Source organism: Artemia franciscana, chromosome 21 (genome assembly GCF_032884065.1).
Source record: "Artemia franciscana chromosome 21, ASM3288406v1, whole genome shotgun sequence".
Lineage (NCBI taxonomy): Eukaryota > Metazoa > Arthropoda > Branchiopoda > Anostraca > Artemiidae > Artemia > Artemia franciscana.
The window spans coordinates 8,360,720-8,381,912 of record NC_088883.1 but is presented as its reverse complement, the minus strand read 5'-3'; the positions used below and the strand labels follow the sequence as shown (position 1 = coordinate 8,381,912).

Genomic DNA, 21,193 nt, shown 5'->3' with positions numbered 1-21,193 from the left:
TTTTTTTTTTTGGGGGGGGTAGGGTTATAACCCGGTAACCCACTGGAAATGACCTTGGCTTAGGATATATGCTGTGTGTGTTTGTTTTTACAAAATTAGTTTTTTTTTCAAAATGTAGATAATAGGACATATTTCATTCAACTTGCCCAAATGGAGAGACAAGCTTGGATACTGTTATTCTAACCTACAACTATTATTCTAAGGAAGGTTGTTTCTTTTTTTAGATTTAACTTTCTGTTGCAGGGGCAGATCAAGAGGGTGGTGTGTACCCTGGTCCCCCATGATGTCTCTCATGTCCTAATTCCGTCCTTTTTTACTCTTTTCTTAAGTAAACTGATCTATTTGGATTAGCGCCCTTTTAACATTCCCCCCCCTTGTGATTATTCCCCCAAAAGATTTTGCTCCAGATCCACCAGTGCTCAGTTATGTATGAGTTCTGTTAAGGCAAAAGAAGTTTCCACCTCCTTCTCTTGAGTAATTATACTGATGTGGAAACTTGATTATCAGATTCATAAGGCATTGATGATGAAAGTACAGTAAATAATTCTGCTAAAATGCCGTGAAGATGAGCTACAAGATACCCGCTTGTGGGCTTTTTGCGGCTTTGGGTATTATAACACAGTTCCAAATTAGCACTCTGATGGAAAATAGAGAGAGTAATATACCATTTTGGCGAAGAAATTGGAATAAAATCAGAACTCTTCCGCGAGATGTAGGGTTAGTTGTTAATTTCTTGTCGTAAACTATTAGGAGGTTTGACCCCCCCCCCCCATCGAAACGTTTGTCCGACTCATAATGTCACAACAAAAATGAATATAAACAAGTTTTTTATGTGTTTTGAAGCTTTTTAGTTCCACCCGAAAAATCCTTTTGTGACCCCCCCCCCGCCGTTACAAAATCCTGGATACGGTCCAGATCACTCTAAATTTACTCAATGAAAAAAATATTAACTTTTGTTTTTATCACAGAGAACGACACGCTAAAAAAGTCGTTTTTTTTTATTTTGCGTAGCCTACTTTAAAATGAAAGAGTTAAGGTTACTTAGTGGACAGTAATCAGATTGAAAAAAAGAAATATACCGCTAGGTTTATCATTCAATGCTCTTTCCAAACATAATATTCACTACTGTTGCAATTGTGTACCAACCCCCCTCTCTGATTGGGCCACAAACCTGCTAAGTTTGCTGGTTTGGAATTATTCTTCGTGCTTATTTCTCATGAACAGTGGTTTCATTACACCAAATAGAGCCAATTGCAAAAAAAAAAAAAAAATCAAGCGAAACCAGTAAACTTTGTATATAGATTAAGGCTGTGCCTGGCCCGTTTGGATGGGGGGGGGGTGAACTTGTACCCAATTTTCTACAGCTAAGATTATTATATTTGGAAAAGTATTCAATGAGGAATCGAATAGTATTTCCTTCTTTTCTTTCCCGTCGTATTTCTGTTCCATAACTAACCTTAACAAATGGACCTTGCTAGGTGCAAAGTAAACATCAATAAACCTTCAATTAATATTGACTATTTTTCTTTCAAAAATATTCATTAAGACTATCCTTCTAAACAAGTTACAATAACAATAGCATTCTTATTTCATTCTCTTCAGACACACTCTATTTAATTAATCTTTATATTGGCTTTATATTGGCCGAATGAGCATTCGGACCGAACGACCCTTCTCCAAAGTTTCTATGACCACCAGGGGGAGGTTGGGGATGAGGAAGGAGCAGTACCCATCCTATACGGAATAAATTCTGCTAATTATGGGAATTGATGTTTCTCTTTACTTTCATAATAACAGTATAGACCAGAAATATGCCCAGAATCACATGGGATTTAATATCAATTTCTACCTCCACTTTCCCCCTTCCTTAAAGCAAATTCTGCCTTTACCTGAAGATTCAATGAGAGTTGCGATGTTTTGGCATTAAAATGCACCTTTTGAGGCATCTGCCCCTCCCTAACAGCAATGAAAAGGGGCATGGGAGGATAGGGTAATTACTCTTGGATCTTAAAAAGGACGCTAGAACTTTCGATTTCCAGTCGAATAAGCCCTCTCCAGAGTTTATGATACCGTCCTTTCCTTAAAAATCTTATATCTTGATAATGACCAACTCGTAGAGCCTACAGCCCTTACCCCAGGAGCTGTAAGGGGAATTGTCAAACTTGAGGGCATAGTCATTTGACCTTTGAAATATTTTGAACAAAATGGCGTTCTCAAAAATTTGATTGGGTGTGTTTGGGGAAGCACATCCGATGATGTGGCTGGTGGCTTTTTGCGCTCCAATAACTTTTGACTCTTAAAAAGGGCACTAAAAATTTTAATTTGCGATCGAATCGAATGAGCATCCTCCGAAGTTCATGCGCCCACCCCTTCCATATGACCTGTCTCTGAAAAATTAATACAAGACACACTTATGGCTCTTTACTGTGGGCAACGCTATAGCATTGCCTGTGGCTTAAACATGTGAGTAGAACTTTCAATGTCCCTTCTATATAAAATCCAAAATTATCCATGGGGAATGTGGGGGGGAATCACATAGAGGGATTTTCTGGGGGAAATGTATTTCCTCCGTAAAACTGTTTTTTCGCCCCGAGAAGTAAAAAGAGACGGATCGCTTTACACCTGTTGTACAATGCCAGTGAGGAGGGGGGGGGGTGGTAAAATGTTTTGTCCAAAAGACCTCCCTAGGAAAAAAGGGGACTGGAAGATATTTTAGAATTCCCTTAGTATTGAAATGTGTATCTCTCGCACATGGATAAATTCCATTTACCATGGGGGGGGGTAATTTGAAAAAAATAAATGAATTGCATAATGGAAGATTTTTAGGAGGGGGTGGACAACTACAGGTCAATTCCTTTCATACAGGTGCCTTCATAGGCGTAGCAAGGATTTTCAGCGTTCGGGAATACTGATGGTTTTTGTGTTCCTCCGCCATCATTACTACCACAATATAAGTAAAAAAAAAAATCTCATTTTAGTATTCCCTCAGAGACTGCTTCCAGGGACAGCCTTCCCTCCTTGTCCCCTATCTACGCCACAGAGTGCCCGATTTGTACCTCTGTCATAGAAGATAACTGTAACTCTTTTCCATCTCACCGGAAATGTTCAAAGACCGTAAGGTTTCTAGCTCAGTGAACTTACCATGAAATTAGGAATTCCGTCTCACTCTTTTTATTCTTTCTGTAATAATGACAATAATCTGATACCTGTGACAAAAACCGCTTGGTTTGACGAGCGTATTACAAGCGAGCTGTAATAAGGTATTATCTGTCAAAGGAAATCCAACAATTTTTATGAGCAAATTTACTGAAAATTGACCTGTTGGAAACTTCCGGGCAAAAATATGATTGATTGGGGGAGTGGAGCTTGAAGTATATAATCCAACTTTCTATGTTTTCTTCTTTGTTTAAAGACTTGTAAGAGACCGTCTAGAATAAGAATTTAGTCGATTAGATAGCGCATCGCTTTTTGACTGCCTGTGACAATGGGCATGATAAGTCAAAGTATAATTTCGAACAATGGCTATCAAAATTGATTGAGATTTATCTTTTGAACCTCTCATTGGAATTTCCCTATCGCTGCAGTTCCACCAACTGAGATTCCATATTCTTTTTTCTAAACAATAGGTCACTGAATATAGTTACTAATAGTACCTAGATAGAGTGGAAACTGGTGCTAAATTAAAAACAAATATCTTACGCTATCTAGCATTTCGCGTCTCTTAGAAATTTTCAAATTTCCCTTCTAAAGATGGTGCTGGTGATTTTTTGACACTTTTGCAATTTTCCCCTCTTATAACTTACCCATACTCTTAGGTATAGGTTCACTAGCAGCAAAGGCTGTTGGGTGATAAGCATAAAAAAGAAAATATTTTGATGTATATTCTTTTATGAAAATTGGAAAACCTGCTGACTTAGTACTGAGAAATTCTAGCTGGTAGGTTGGCTTCAGGTACCCGTTGCCTCTTATCATACAATTGGTTATAGAGCATAGCCAATTAGGTACGTTTTGTATCACAGATTCAATATTCAATGCGGCTCATTCACCTCTTTGAAAGCTTTTGTGTTTGGTCATTAATTAGTATATACTATGAACAGTTTCCCAAGGGATTAATCGTATTGGATAACCCAAAAAGCTGTTCATAGTTTGATGCGATGTTTTTGCAGTTCCCCAATCAGCAATCTGGTTTAAATGTCGGAGTCCGACTTGTTCCGACGTACATTGCGTTCGTGCCACGCATGGCTCGCTATGGTATCTATGGCTAACCCCGTGTGTTATGTACACATCTTGTGTACATGGTTTTCGAACTTCGGATTTCTTTTATATTAGCCTATGAGAAAATCAAAACATGGCAATTTTATTTAAGGGAAGTGTTGGAAGTTTCATTTCCTCATTTCGTATGTAGGTACAGTTAAATAGTGTTTTACGTCAGTTACAAGCAACTAAGTTAAAGATTTTCACACGTTTAATATACTTAATAATATACAGAAATTCACTTGTATCGTGCGAAAAAAACACGCATGTTATTAATGTCTTGTCATACCGGTGCAGGGTGGCATAGGCGAAAATTCTGCTGTTTCACCAATATTTATCCGGAGGCCTTTCCCCCTCGTGACGAAATAGAATAATGAGGTTGACCTATAGGTGCACTTTTCGTTTGTTTTCAACTGTCTTCCTCTGGAAAGATCGTCTTATCTACCCTTCCTCCCCCTCCACGATTGGATTTATGTGCGCCTATGTGTATTGTGCTCATTACATTATTTCTTATGTTTGTTATAGCAACTTTCAGATGATGGATTTATATTTATGATGTGGAGAATCAACAAACTTCGGAATACAAAATTTTCAAGAAGTTGAACTTTCTCAAGGCTGTCAAATTTTCGCCTGTGGCATTTTCGCACGATTAAATAGTTCAACTAATTGTCACTAGAACAATTTATTACCTTCTCTTTGATTTTCTACCGTTACAATAAAAAAAAAAAAAAAAAAAAAAAAAAAAAAAAAAAAAAAAAAAAAATGCTTTTAAAATCCATAAAACATCGGTAGAATTTATTAACCATTTTAAACTAAATGGACCAATTTTATAAATAGCTTTAGATAATTTAAATTTAGCTAAAATTAATTACCTTGAAAACAAAGAAAACGTTACTAGACAGTACTTTTATACCTCATATTAAAACTCACGGATATCAAAGAGAAGTTTGACTAGATTATAAGGAAGACTGGCTTGCGAATATTTTCCATAAAAATATGCACAGTCATCATCAGCGCCAAGGCCGTATTCAGGGGAGGGGTTAGGGGGCCTGAACTACCCCCTTGAAATGTTTATCCGAATTATAAAAACGTAATAAAAATGCATAAAAATACATTTTTGATGAGTTTTTTAAAGTTTTTTTTTATACCCCCTCCCCTGAACAAAAATCCTGGATACGGCCCTGATCAGTGCCGTCTATTAAGTACTACTTCAATAAAGGAATAATCGGGACATTTTTACCTAGGTAGAGGGTAAAATCATATATTAGTGTTTTACTAAAATTAAGGTCATGATTTTTTTTAATGTCTAGATTCCAGGTTTCATTAGTTAGAGTTTTTTGTTATTGTAGGTTTTTCATTTTCGAATTATATTATTATTGAATTTTATCATTATTGAAAGTTACTTTTCAACTTTTTTAGTTTTTCAAGAAGTTGAGCTTTCTCAAGGTTGTCAAATATTCGCCTGTGGTATTTTCACATGATTAAATAGTCCCACTTAATTTTCACTAAAATGATGTATTACCTTCTATGTGTTTTGTAAAGGTGTAATTCAAAACGCTAATTTAAAAGAATGTTTTCAAATTTTCTAAAATATCACTATATTTTAATGATTGTTCAATTTATTTTAAAAATTTTATAAATAATTTTAAATCATTTGAATTCACTAAAATTTGGTGTCGCAAAAATCAACTGGATTAAAATCACGATTTTTTAAATCCAGATTAATAGATGAGGATGTTTATTTACCTATCAACTTATTTACTAATCAACTAAAAATTATTTGATTCCAAAAAACACTTGCACGGACGAACATTGCCAAGTTACATGCCAAGTTACATTGCCAAGTTAGTGATGCTACATGGTGCCTCCATTTGGACTGGTCTCTTGCAAGGATGTGGACATCCACCTGAATGTTTGCCATGACTAAGAAGGCACCTGTCGTGTCCTTCCAACTGGTTGGGGGATGACCTCTTGGGCGTTTCCCGCCGTGCAGCATGGGATCAAAGTAAAAAATCGTTCGTGCTGGAGTGTCGGGGGGCATGCGAAGGAGATGTCCGTACCAACGTAGTGTTCGTTGGGCGAGTTGGACTGAGAAGGGCATTTGAGCAGTTAACGCCAGAAGGTTCTCGTTGCTAGCAAAATCGTGCCAGTGTAGTCCTTCAATGCGGCGAAGCTGTTTTGTTTGGGCTATATTTACGGTGCAAAGCAGAGATTGAGTGGCTGGCCAAGTTTCTGCTCCGTAAAGAAGCACGGATCTCGCCGAAGCATTGTATATGCGCATCTTGGTCCTACGGCTGATAGAAGGTTTCCTCCAAAGGGCACTTAGTCTTCCGACTACTGCTGAGGCTTTGACAATTCGGTGCATTAGATCTTTAAGGATTGATCCCTCATTTGAGAGGATAGAGCCAAGGTATGTAAATTCCTCAACAATCTCAGCCGGTTTGTCACCGACCATTAGGACTGGCGGGGGACGCGGCGAGTTACGGGGTTCAACATACATTACTTTTGTCTTCTGCCAATTAATCGACAGCCCTATCTTTAAGGCTTCATCAGCAAGGATTTGTAGGGCTTCTGTGAGCTTCGACGGTGAATCGGAGACAAAAGCAAGGTCACCGGCATAGTCAGCATCTGAAAGTACTCTATCACCGTAATGCAATCCAAACTGGAGGCGGTTTATGGTCCAAGTCATAATGTAGTCGATGACACAATTAAATAGTTCTGGGACAGCAGCACAATCCTGACGGACTCCAGTATTGATTTCAAAAGATGAGCTGCGTCTGCCACTGACTTGCACGCATCTCTCAGTCCCTTCGTGGAGCCGCTCGAAAAGGTTGCAGTACTTCGCTGGTAGTCTTGTTGTTTTCAGTATGAGCCAGAGCGATTGCCGGTCGACAGAATCGAAAGCAGCCTTGAAATCCACAAAGGCAACCTATGCTTTTTGTTGAAATTCTCGAGTCTTTTCTATCAGCTGCCGCATTGTGAATATTTGCTCCACGGTGGACCTTCCTGGCATGAAGCCAGCCTGTTGGATTCTTCGTTGGCTTCTGAGGAAAGTGGCTCAATGGTAACATTTAAGGCCATTTCGAGAATCACCGTATGCCATAAAGAATCACCATATCTCGTCCCATTACAAGGTGTTTTAGTTTGTGCTGCCAAACCATTCATACTTGATTTGGTGATCTTGTCATAACATGTAGAGCTTGGATAAGAGATCCGAATAAACGACGGAAAACTAAAAGCTGACGCCTACTTTTCCGAAAGTCTTAGAAAAACCATGTAAAGTCTCCTGTTTTTTTGCCGGAGATAGAGATATTCGGTTTTAATGAAATTTATATCATTAGAAAAGTGATTTTTTTTTTCAATTAAATAAAGCAGAATTTTCTTTTTGAAGATCAGGAAAGGGTAGTCTCTAAAAATTATCTAGCATTTCTGCTATGAAAGCGCCAAAAATAAGCTCAAAATAAATGTAATTCTATCAATTTGGCAGCTTTGAGAGTTCCCTGTGGTGGAACACGCTTTGATTGAAAATCTTGCTTACATAATTTCTCTGTCTCTTCAATCAAATTTTGTATTCAAGCCACAAATTCTCAATAGCGTTCAATATAAATAATCCATCGGGAGAATTCGCTGATGGACAATTTGTCTGTGAGACGGTCACCCAACGTCGAAGCTGGCGAAATGACATTTATGGCATCAAATGTCCTTAACCATTTTGCTAAAGAAAAAAATCACAAATTTAGCTCTCTCTCTCTCTCTCTCTCTCTCTCTCTCTCTCTCTCTCTCTCTCTCTCTCTCTCTCTCCCTCTTTCTCTTTCTCTGTCCCTCCCATCTTTTTCTTCTCTATAAAATACTCACATTACTGAAAAATGTACTCACTAAATAGCGTTCAGATAGAATTTTTATTTCCCCTCTCTTTTGCAGGCTGTGGACCCCCCTTGTCTGTAAAACACAGATAATATTGAAACACTAACTCATGAGGTAGTGTTTAAATAACACATGTATTTCCCCTCTCCTTTACAGGTAGTGGAGTCTTTTATGGGGAGGGGGTCGACCCCATAAAAGCTAATCTCAAAATATGACGTGCTACATTTTCTATAGAGTGGTTAGTAGAATGATTCTCCCTGTTGGCGAATATAAGATCAGTTACTCGTTTTTTTTATTCTTGCAAGAACATGTTTTTTTCAAACAGTTCGTGGTAACGAACTGTAGTAAGGAGCGACCCGGCTCAATAGTAACCAAAACTCTTCCTCCTCGACACCCCGCTCTTTACGCTATAGTTTTTTATTGTTTTAAAAAGTAGAGTTGCGAGAAAGAGTCAAACTTTAGCGCAAGGAGCGGGGTGTCGAGGAGGAAAAGCCTCGACACTTTTTATTGTTTTAAAAAGTAGAGTTGCGAGAAAGAGTCAAACTTTAGCGCAAGGAGCGGGGTGTCGAGGAGGAAAAGCCCCTTTCATATAAGGAGTAATTTCTGTTCGTTTTAAGTTTTAATGTCGCTCCTTACTTTCATTTCAAGAAACTTGTTTTTTTATTTAATCCAAAAAAGGAACGATTATGTTCGATTACATAGCTTTGCAAGTATTACCTGTTGCGTTTCACGGCACAGGGAATCAGGTTGGAACATTCAAGAAAAGTTTCACTTTGGGACGGGGGTGTAAGGGGACTTCAAAAATATGGAGAAGGGTATGAACTACTATTTTTTCGGTCCTCGTAAAACAGTAAATGCTCCAACTTTTCTTCTTTTTGTGCCTGTCGTCCAACAAGTTCTGGCTTGTTTTCTAAATATTTTTATCTTTTACTTACCGAAGAAAACGTCAAGCGTCGGGTCCGAATACACCAACTTGTGTTTAATTGTCTAATCGATTGCATTCTACGGACTAAGCTAGCTGGGCTTAGTTAGTTTGTTTTGCACTTTTGGTATTTATATATTTATAAAAAATAAACAGAATTCCTAAAGTTTATAACATCATCTAGAGTCTAAAGACGTTGCCAAATATTATATGGAATATGAATATCTTTAACACCACGAGTTTTTGTGTGTGTGAAATTAGAAGGGGGAAGGCGTCTCGAACCTGAATGTCCCCCTCCATGAATGCATCTGTGACATGAGCCATATCTATATTGATGACCGAGTGTTGTATATGTCATACCAGGTTTTTCTGCTTTTGCCCCTTAATTTTTGATTTTCTTAATCTGTGTCTCTTTTGTATAAGGTTTAAAAATTATTGCTTATTTTTTATACTTTCATTAGAGCTCTATGGAGATACTTGAAAGTTTTGCGACGCATGAAATATTGCCAAAAGAACAACTTGAATGTCCCAATGATATTTGAAGAAAATGTCCGACGACATCCAGACAAAGTGTGTTTCATTTATGAAGACAGGGAGTGGACCTTCGCTGAGGTAATTGCGTTTCTAATGTCTAGGAATTCGCCCTGTAGAAGCCCAGCCCTACTATAGGCTTTTTAGGTTAATTGAAAATGGGAAAGGGGTTAAGAGTTTTTTAATGTGACCAACTATTGCTATTACGTTTTGTTTGATAAGTTTCTTCATAACAAAAAAAATAAAAAATATTGGTCTCGCTGCCTGGACGTGGAACCATGCGGACGGTAAAGGAGTTATTAAAACCAGAATTTTAGAAGTCTAAGAGATTGTTACACTATTCTCATGGGGCTGGTAGCATGATTTTTTTCTTTACTTATTTAGTTTAAATGTCTTAAAATCTGCTGTTTATTATTTTTTCATGATTTTTACCCAGGGGCTATTGAATAAAACGGATGATTGTTGGAAGCTTATGAAGGAATCCCTTTAGCAGAAATTGGGAGTTCCTCCGCCCCTTTTTAAGGGACAAAATAGTTAGAAAGGGAATCTGCCTCCTCTCGATGTTTCACGCGATACCGGTCACACGTACATCGCTGACTGGCATTGGATCAAAATTTCAAGATAGCCTTTTAGTCAGAATAATCGACAGGCTCAAAAGTGTGCCTCTGGGTCTAGTTCTGTGGAAACGGCCTGAATCTATGCAAATAGTTCTTATCAAGGCCATATCCAGGATTTTTGTTCGGGGGGGGGGGGGTACAAAAAACTTTATAAAACGTAACAAAAATTTCTTAATTTGTAACTCTGCTGGGTGGGGGGGGGGGGCAAAACCAGTAATCCTGCATCACGATACGGCTTTTGGCCTTTTAAACAGAGACTTTTTGGAGTCAGGGCCATACAGGGATATTTATTCTTTGTGATTGACGAGCCCAAAGTGGGTTTTTTAAAGAACGCAATTCGCAATAGTACTAGTTAGGCACAATAAATAATTTGCAAATGGGATTTGATTTAAAGAAAGGGGGCTTTAGAAATTTAGAGGGCTCATACGATTGCAGAGACCGGGGGAGCAGCCGGGGACATGTCTTGAGGCAGAAATTAGTCTACACCTTCTGGTAGACAATGTACAATTTCCTGTATAACCGTTGACAAATATGATGCAGGTCGCATGGGTAGGCCTATCAGTTTGAAATTTGAAACACACACACACAAAAAAATTGCTTTAACCTTCATATCTTTTAAATTAAGTCCCCTCTAAGTACTTTAGTCGCTTGTATTTCCAAATAGAGGTAATCCTAAAAATCCTTCAATTTTGAATAATATTGTGAGTAATGGGATAGCGCTAATACCTTGTTTTATTTTTCTTATTTATCTTAGAATAGAAGCAGCTCCACACGAGCACAGATTGGGTGGTGAGGGCAATAACTTCCCCCTTTAGATTCAGTAAAGATACCCAAGTGAGACTATTTTCAACGAAAAATCGTAAACAGCAAAGTCCCCCCCCCCTTCTTAGATTTTGAAAATATACTTTTTTCATGTTTCTTTTAAAAATATCTGATGTGGTATTGTATTGAGAAAATTAACAAAATATGAATTCCTCTCCCTAGATTTCAAAAAGTACATTTTCATCTCCTCCTGCCCTCTACATTTGGGACAATTGACGCCCCTGTGGCCCGTGGTTATGAATTTTTAATCCAATTGCATATCCTCGTTCCCCTCTCTTTCTTCTAGGAAATGTTGATGGGAGGTGGGGCCTGGTGCTCCCCCCTTCCCCAAACGAAAAAAGATCCTGAATGTTTATTAACTTCTGGGTACTTCTTAATGAGATTGTCAAATAGTTTATTCTACCCTCTCCCCCCGACAAATTCTTGCAGTCGTGTCTGCTCTATTTTTTTTTTCATTTCCTATATTAAAGTTGATGACACTCGATATAGACGTACCGCTATTTTGAATTTTTTCAATGGACTTTGCCAATCAATCAATGTCATATACTAGTGTGCCACCTCGAGGGGTGCGCTGACTTTCAGCCACATGGTGTACATCTCGGAACGTCATGCGTATCGCACAGTTCCGCCACGCTTGGCACAGTTTCAGCCACGCTTGGGTCACTTCACTTGGTGTGCATGATTTCTTCAATTTTTTTTACATATTTTGATTCCTTGTACAGCGTCAATATAGCCCTTTTGCCATAGAAATTCAAATATTTTAAAAACGAAATTTAATTGGCAATCAGACACTAAAAACCCGGTTTATTCAACCTTCTCAGTTTAAATATTAAATTTAAAACGATTTCCATATATGTCACGCCCCGTTGATTCCGTAACGGTCAAAGTTCAAAGCCTGGATTTATCTTAATTTTGTCTCAAGTTTGAGAGTATTGTAAACAATACTCTTTTATCTTTTCAATCTATTTTGGTGTTGTGTATCTAGTAAATAATTTTGAATAGATTGAACGAGATTTTTTTGAGTTGATATCTAGTATTACATATGTTATTTCTCAAAACTGATTGAGTCATAAGGAAAATTAGTGTCGAAATAAGGATTAAGTAGGAAGTAACAACGTAGAAAAGACAAACAAATTGATTATCCGGGGGCCCGGCACGTATACTAGAATTTGTTTTGGGATGAATGGACAGCTTCCTGAAAGGCGATGAAATGGATCGAATCACAGATAAACTTTCAAAAATGGTTGCGTCTCGAAAACTTCTCATTCTTTTTACTAGCTTAGGATTTCACACATAAGAACCAATCAGGGTTTTGCACTCTTTCTATTGGCCCAAAATTTGACTTAGTAACAACGGGCAAAAAAAAGAGTGGGGTTTATCTCTTACTATTTTGTCCTGTTGATTTTTTCTGGCATTGCTTATCTAGGAAATAGTTTCTAACAGATTGAACCAAGGTATTTTTTTTAATTGATTTCTAATATTGGAGCAATTCTTTTTACTGGGTCAAATTCCTTCGATTGGTTTAAAATTTGAATTAGCAACTAGCGGTAAAAAAGTGGGATTTATCCCTTACTGTTTTGTATTATAATTTATTCTGGTATTGTTTATAATAATAATATTGTATGTGGTATAACGGTATAATAACAATATTGTAATACGATGTTTGGTATTCTTCGGTATTGTTTATCAAGTGAATAATTTCGAAGAGACTAAACGTGGTTTTTGATTTCTTATATTACACATCTTATTTATCAAAATAGAAGTACTATAGTAAAACTTCCTGTTCTTTCTTCGATACTCGTCTGACTGATCGTATATCGTACTGTTAGTTTAACGAAAAAGGGGATTCGATCCGACTTTTTAGGGCTATAATGAAAAAAGGTTAAGGTGACTAGGCCACATTCTGCGCATATTGCCAGGATAACAGATACCAAAGATTGGGCTTTAAGGCTGATCACAGTGTTGTCAGACTGGGTGAAGAGGATTATGCTTTCTTGAGCCCAAAATTATGCTTTTTTGGACAGATTTATGCTACGCCTTGGTTTCACGAGAGATAATCAGTTGTATATTGTCATTTAGTTTGTCTAAGGACTCTGAATCTGAATTCCACGAAAACCCAGGGGGGAGGGGAACACTCTACAAAATGTGTAGGCGGCAACTTTGCTGCTTATCGATTCTGCTTGATTAAAATGAAAAAAAAAAACAGTATTTTTCAATGAAAATACAAAAAGTAATGTATTTTTAAAATCAAAGGGGGGGAGGGAGCAGAAAAAAAGTGGGCAATATGAAACAATAATTTGGTTTGTTCATATAGAAAATGCAGACATTACAGCAATTTCCAGAGGCTATAGCCTGTAACGGACCAAACAGGATGCAAAAATAACAAACAAAAAATCAAGTAAAATAAGAAGAAAAGCGTAAACAATTCTTGAAAAACAGTTTCCATAAGAAAAGACTTGAAGAGATAGGAAATTTATGGCAGGGGGTAAAGAACTAATCTTTGAATAGATTGGGGTGGAGGAGGAGTGTGAGCAGTTATGTCGACATCAACTGACTTGATGCTGCAGTGAGTTTTTAGTAGTAATAGTACTAGTTTGATGACACACGCTGAATGAATAGTCTGACTGGCTTAAGGAAATAGGTCCCAAAAATAAATCTAATGGAATTAAATGATTTTTTACCATTTATGTGTTTTATTTATTGTATTTTAGGTACTTACGTGTTAGCGCGACAATACTCAAAAAGCGAAGTTAGGTTAATCATAATGAAATATACTGGAATATGATGAAAACAAAATACTTTAGCTACGAAACTATGGAAACTACAACAAAGAACTATGTAAATCAGGCCGCCCAGAACGCATTATACTGAATGCCTAACCTAACATAACCTATCCAAAATACCAATTCTATATATACAACCTAGTTCATTTTAGTGAACATAAACTAATTGTCTCCGAACACAGAATGGTAAATTCTAATAAAAATAGCTAATTCAACTGAGTGAGTGTTGTCGGGCTAACACGTAAGTACCATATTTTGTATATTTATATTTTTAATGCTTATTTTATTTTTAATATTATTTATAAAATCTTTATATTTATCCTCTTATATATTTCTGTATTAGGTGGATGAATACTCAAACCGAGTCGCCAATTTCTTTTCAAGTCAAGGACTGGAGCCTGGTGCGACCGTTGCGCTGTTTATGGAGAATCGACCAGAATACGTCTGTCTTTGGCTTGGTTTAGCAAAGGCTGGTCTAGTCACAGCATTGATTAATTATAATCTGAAGGATATACCGCTTATACATTCCATTAGCTGCGCAAATAGCAAAGCAATTATTGTGGAACTATCACTTGTTGACTGTTAGTATCTTCATAGTTACTTTTAATTTTCCTTATTTCTTTACCTCCATACTTACTTGTATTTTTTTCATATTTAGTTTTAGTTTTCTTTTTCTTTATCTTCATATTCAATTTTAGTTTTCTTTTCTTTATCTTCATACTTACTTTTTTCTTTTTTTTTCTTTATCTCCGTATTTACTTTTAGGTTGTTTTTGGTCTCTATACTTAATTTTAGTTTTTCCCTTTATCTCCATACTTAGTTTTAGTTTTCTTTTTTGCTTGTCTCCACATTTACCTTTAGCTGTCTTGTTTTTAATTTAGTTTTCTTTTTTGAACTATGTATTTAATTATTCAACTTCTTTGGGGAAGCGATTGATTTTTACTAATAGGTACGCCTCTTCCGATTTTTTTTTTGGGGGGGGGAGGAAGGGTCAAAATGATAAAAAAACATTTTGACCTTTTTTGTCTTTCTAGAGGAGCTCTTGAAAACAATGCTGAAGATAGTCTCTTTGGGTCTTCCAGTTTTGGCATGCATCCAATTTATTTTTGTTGAGATTGGGGAAAAATTGTCACTCCTCTCCCCTAAAAACAATCTTAATTTGTATCAAAATCTAGGACCATATATATTAAATTTTTACCCCATGTACAATATAATCTTCATGGTTTTTATGGCAATTGGTATTAACCAAGTGACATATAGCAATCGCAAATTCTGTCGGTCCCGGTTTTGCTACTTTAGGCACTTCCAGGTAAGCTAGGACGATGAAATTTGGCAAGCGTATCAGGGACCGGACCAGATTAAATTAGAAATAGTTGTTTTCCTTATTTGACCATCTGGGGGCGAGTGGGGGGCCCTTTAATTCGGAAAAAATAGAAAAATTGAAGTATTTTTAACTTACGAACGGTTGATCAAATCTTAATGAAATTTGATGTTTGGAAGGATATCGTGTCTCAGAAATGTTATTGTAAATCCCGACCGGATCTGGTGATATTGGGGGGGGGGAACCTAAAATCTTGGAAAACACTTAGAGTGGAGGGATCGGGATGCAACTTGGTGGGAAAAATAAGCACAAGTCCTAGATACATGATTGACATAACCGGAACGGATCCGCTGTCTTTGGGGTAGTTGGGGGGGGGGGGGGGGGTAATTCTGAAAAATAAAAAGAATGAAGTATTTTTAACTTACAAACGGGTGATCGGGTCTCAATGAAATTTGACATTTAGAAGGACCTCGTAACTCAGATCTATTATTTTAAGTCTCAACCGGATCAAGCGTAATTGGGGGGGGGGCAGGTGGGGGGAACTGGAAATCTTAGAAAATACTTAAAGCGGTGAGATCAGGATGAAACTGGATGAGAAGAATAAAAACCTGTCTAAGATACATGAATGACATAACCGGACCGGATCTGCTTTCTTTTGGGTAGTTGGGGGGGGGGGGGTTAATTCTGAAAAACAAAAAAGTGAGGTATTATTAACTTACGAATGGGTGATCGGATCTCAATGAAATTTGATATTTAGAAGGATATCGTGTCTCAGAGCTCTTATTTTAAATTCCGACCAGATATGGTGACATTGGGGGGGAGTTGTCCTTGATACGTGATTGACGGAACCGTACTGGATTCGCTCTCTTTGGGGGAGTAGGGGGGAGGGGTTCAGTGATTTGGCGAGTTTGGTGCTTCTGGACTTGCTACTTACTTACTTACTTACTTACTTAAGTCTCCTGCCGGGCACTGCTCGGCGTAGAGAGTGACGTCTGCCTCCTCCACCCACTTCGGTCCATGGCGAGTATTTGCTCTTCCCCCTCTCTGATGTTTGCCATCGCCAAGAACTCGGACAGGCTGTCGGACCAACGTTTCTTCGGTCGGCCTCGAGGTCGCTTCCAACCAACTTTGATAGGGTCGAAGTCATAGATCATCTTTGCGGGTAGATGTGGTGGCATTCGAAGCAGATGCCTGAACCATCGTAAGGTTCGCTCGGCTGCTTTAGTCGAAAACCAAGACTGCTTTGTGAGCTACAGAAGCTTTTCATTGCTGACATTTCTTTTCTGACATTTTCATTTCTGACATTTTCATTGCTGACATTGCTGGCTTTCATTGCTTTCATTGCTTTTCATTGCTTGATAAAGTCGTTTTCCCAGATTCAACCATCTGGGGGGGCTAAAGGGAGAGGAAAAATTAGAAAAAATTAGGTATTTATAACATACGAGTGGGTGATCGGATCTTAATGAATTTTGATATTTAGAAGGACATCGTGACTCAGAGCTCTTATTTTAAATCCTGACCGGCATTAAGCCTCTTATTTTCCTTTTAAATCAATCTATTGATTCATAGAATTTTGTTAGAGGTCATACCATGTGATCTCTTGGCTCTTGATGCCTCGTCACAAGTGCCATATGAGCTCTTAGCTCTCAAAATAGGTGTCTGCGCAAGAGGCAGACCTTGTGCTTCAGTTATTTGGTAACTGAGCCTCTGATGACTGATATCTGGAATAAAATGTGATGTTTTAAGTATTTGAAAGTAATACTTGTTTTAAACGTTAATGCCTTGATTTTCAGCAGAAAATTTAAAGCGTGTAATTTTAAACATAGTGACTGAAGAATCTCCGCAGAATTACACAAGAAATCGGAATAACCGGCAACTTGTTATTAAATAATTGTTAATAGGTAGATAAATTAGTTGCACAGAAAATATAGCGAAGTGGAATACAAATTTTGACACATTCAATAAAGTCACGTTTGGAAATTTTTTGTGTGAGGGGTACAAAATTCATTGTTTCTGAGGGAGAGAAAAACGCCACCCAGTAGCGTCAGTTACGAAAACGTCAAGTAACGGTATGGAACGTAGCTTCAGCGTCCTCATTAATAATGTTGAATCGTTTTACAATGCAGCCAAATGTGTGGATTAATACACATTTATTTTTGGTTTTAGGTAATTTTTTGGCGAAAACAAGATTTCCTTACCTGCAACTTAGATAGGTAACTTAAGATTTCCTGACAACTATGAAAAGACAGTTTGACTTCCCACACTATGGGAAGTAAATTGTGCCGTTTTTATCTGGCTAATATACTGAGAAAGTTATTATTTTAGCAGAATTAAGTTTATTTAGTTCAAACACCCTTAAAATAAATTTCGAAAATATTAGTCTAAAAATCATTGTCGCGGAGGCAAGGTCGTATTTCTTCCAGGGGGGGGGGTTGTTGTCTAGGGATTGGCCAAAAACATAGTGTAACCATCTTATAGCAAAGAAACGCTAACATTAAATCGGTATGCACTTATTGATATTTATTGATATAAATATATATTTATATCAATATTATATTATACTTATTGATATTACTGTCATAACAGTTTTTTTAACTACTGTTGATTGATATGGTCGCCTATGTAAGGATCTAGAATTTAAATTAGAAATTAAAATCTGGTTTTCGTATGTAATTAAAATAGAGATTTAGAATTTAGATATTTAAATTAAGTTTTAAGTCTGAAAGATGAACCATAAACATTAATTTGATGTGTCAAAGAATTTAAACGGCTAAAGTCATACCCAATTTTCGGAATGAACCATGTAATGTTAATTTGAAAAATTCGCTAGTTTTTTTTAGGGGAAATAGGTTTTTTGGGGCGGTAAGAACGAAGCGCTGATTAGCATTATCGTCTTAATCGACTGTATGGTCTTGATATTACTTCTTAATGTACTTGATCGCCCAAAGAAGGGTGTAAAATTTAAATTGAGTTTGAAAAGGTCTAAATGAACCATGGAACATTTATTTGATGTGCTAGAAAGAATGTCAATAGCAATAAGTCATTACCAAAACCGAATTTGAAGTCTCATTTTCTATTTCTAAAATGAATTATGTAATGTTTCATAAGTATTTGTGAAGTTTTTTAGGAAAGTAGTTTTTTTTCAGCGTTAACGTCAAATTAGTAACATCACTAATTGGTAATACCATCTTTATTGGCTGTCAGGGGCGTTAATCGTGGATGGTAGGGAAGACTGTCGCTCTAAATTTTTTACTCTTCGATCCCTCCCCCTCAAGACCTTGAAGAGCACTTTTTATTTATATTTTCGTTGAAAATACCTTTTCTGGTACTTTTGCTGAACAATATAAATCTTTTTCGGTAATATTACTGAAGAAAATTTCCTTTCTTCCCCAAGGTTTTGAACAATACATTTGTTCCTCTACATTCTCGTTAATTGGCGCTCCTTTTGGTTGTATGCTCTTAATAGTCTTGACATTACTGTTGATTGGCCTGCCTTACAATTTAAATTTATATTTAAATCTTTTATTTATATTTTCGTTGAAAATACCTTTTTTGGTATTTTTGCTGAACAATATAAATCTTTTTCGGTAATATTACTGAAGAAAATTTCCTTTCTTCCCCAAGGTTTTGAACAATACATTTGTTCCTCTACATTCTCGTTAATTGGCGCTCCTTTTGGTTGTATGCTCTTAATAGTCTTGACATTACTGTTGATTGGCCTGCCTTACAATTTAAATTTAAGTTTAAAACCGTCAGGATAAACCATGAAACATTAATTTCACATGTCAAAAAGAATTTAAGTAGTTACAAGTCATTACCCATATTGAAGTTTAAATTTCAATATGGATTTCCAAAATGAACCACTGAACATTAATTTGAAAAATATTCGAGTTTTCTTTGGGGGGGGGGGAATTTTTTTTTGGCTATGAGACATAATCATATTAATTGGTATTTATTTGTCTAATTGGTATTACAATCTTTTGTTGCACTATAGTATTAATAGTCTTTATGCTACTATTGGTTGATCCGGTCGCCTAAGTGAGGGATCAAAGTTTAAATTGGAATTGAAAATCTGATATTGTTATTTAATAAAATGATGGTTTAGAATCTGGAATTTAAATTGAATTTTAAAGCTCTATAATGAATCGTTGAACATTAATTTGAAAAATTTACTAGGTAAAATTGACACAATATAATCAACACCAAAACAGTGCTGACACTGAATTGTGCCATAACACAACTTCGATGCTGATGATGTCGAGCTCCTCTCAGACCCTAAACATGCTCAAAAGATGCTAGATGATAATGTCAAATGGTCAAGTCTGACTGGATCTAAGTAAGCGCAGAGAAAACTATATTCATGATCATGAATCATCTGACCCAAATATCTTTGTGCGTAAATTTAACTCAGCTAGAAAGGGTTGAGTGCTTTACCTACCTAGGCTCCAAACTTTGCACTGATGGCTCTTCAGACTTAGACATCCAGCAAAGAATACATAAGGCGCAGTTTGCTTTCGCATCCCTTCGAAAACCCCTTTGGAACCGCCGAGAAATCTTTGGATATTTTTTGGAGTCTTGATTTTGCTGATGTTCAGCCCGGTCTAGACATGTGTAGCCTGGTATACGGGGTCACTAATTCATGAAATGCGATGGGGAGAAAGATTCTTTCAATTTTTATTAAAATGAAGGCACAAAAAAGTATCTTTCCGAATCTAGGGGGCACTGGCGTTGAATTAGGGGCAGAACGACAGAAGGGTGTCCTACGCCCTCCGCTAAATCCCCCTAGATTTTGGATAAATGTCTTATTGGGGTATTTTCATTGAAAAAAGTCCTTTTTGACATAGTTTCGATTCTCGATCTGTCTTTTGAACAATTAAGAGCTCAGCTCTCGTTGGGGGCATTTTCTAATTATTTTTTACTGAGTTGAGTCAGGTAATTTCATTCATCCTAAATTTTGAATCAGTTTTTATCTCAAAAAATTTAATTTTCAGTTCTTATAAATGGATCCCCCCAATCTTGACGTAGCAAGTCCTGTGGTGCAATCAAAACTTTTTTATTCTTTCTGATATGTGACCAAATGTCCCCCAGGGGCAAAAAAAAGAAAAAAAATCGCTGGTTTTACATTGCCAGAACTTAGCACAAATATACTAGAATTAGAAATCGTAGTATTCCCGTTTAGCAGAAAATGGAATAGCGAAGACGGAAAGAAAATCGATTTCGGAAAATATATTGACGTAATTCTTTATCTTCATTTATTTCTCCAATAAATACGAAATGGAAACACAATACTCTTATTCCCCCTCGAAGGGCTCTATGGCCAGAGATACAAGTATTTCCAAATGGCCAAAAGTGCCGAACCTGGACTGTCTGGTTTGGCTGTCGCTGGCCTACGCTTGGCCCCCCAAAAAAGTAAACAGAAAGGTGCCTCTGAAAATTTATAACTTGTTTTTCGGCTATTGAAGAATAAAAGAGTACGAACAGTATAAAAGCTACAGAGTCAGCTTCAGGAAGGTTAAACAAATTCTGAAAGAATATTTATTTCAAAATATAAATCGACAAATCAACACCAAAATTTCTTGACTTTCCAGCTGCAATTGTCGGTTGTGCCAGTTTCATGTCAAATTTTGTCTGGAAAACAGTCGTCAGTTAGCACCAAGAGTCTTCTCTAGAAACTGGACGTCAAGTTCTTCAGTTGCTACATCTTTGATAATGGTAATATAGTAAACAGGGATCACTTTCTTGTTCTTCAGCTCAACCAGAATGTTTCACCAACTTGACGTTCTCAGTCTCAAATTGGAAGATGTTTGCAGGCGGTTTGTTTTCAGTGACCACTCTGGAGTTTGAAGATTCGTAATTTGCAGGCTTACCTAAGTCAGAATCGATTCTCCAATTGCGATTCTTGTTGCGAGGAACCAACTTTTTGCTTTGAGCTTTTTCGCTTTTCTGACTGTTTTTGCTCTCCATGACTAGGACTTTCTTGGCAGACGCAGATTTTATCTTGGCAATAATGCGTTCTTTCGTAGGGGTATCAATAAGCACTTCTGACTTCTTTACGTTTTTTTCCTGTTTATTTTTTGTG

The 21,193-nt window shown here is 36.9% G+C and overlaps 1 protein-coding gene across 5 annotated transcripts in view; it reads left to right on the top strand.

The window, feature by feature from the left end:
• LOC136040527 (long-chain fatty acid transport protein 4-like) overlaps positions 1-21,193 on the top strand; it is a 139,691-nt gene that overhangs the window by 56,232 nt on the left and 62,266 nt on the right. For 3 of the 5 annotated variants that reach the window (XM_065724706.1, XM_065724707.1, XM_065724708.1), the window contains exons 3-4: positions 9,502-9,652; positions 14,137-14,374. In XM_065724706.1, coding sequence (XP_065580778.1) covers positions 9,502-9,652; positions 14,137-14,374 — 389 coding nt within the window. Of the gene's footprint in view, positions 1-550; positions 718-9,501; positions 9,653-14,136; positions 14,375-21,193 lie in introns of those variants that run through there. The other 2 variants (XM_065724709.1, XM_065724710.1) reach the window with 2 other exon arrangements.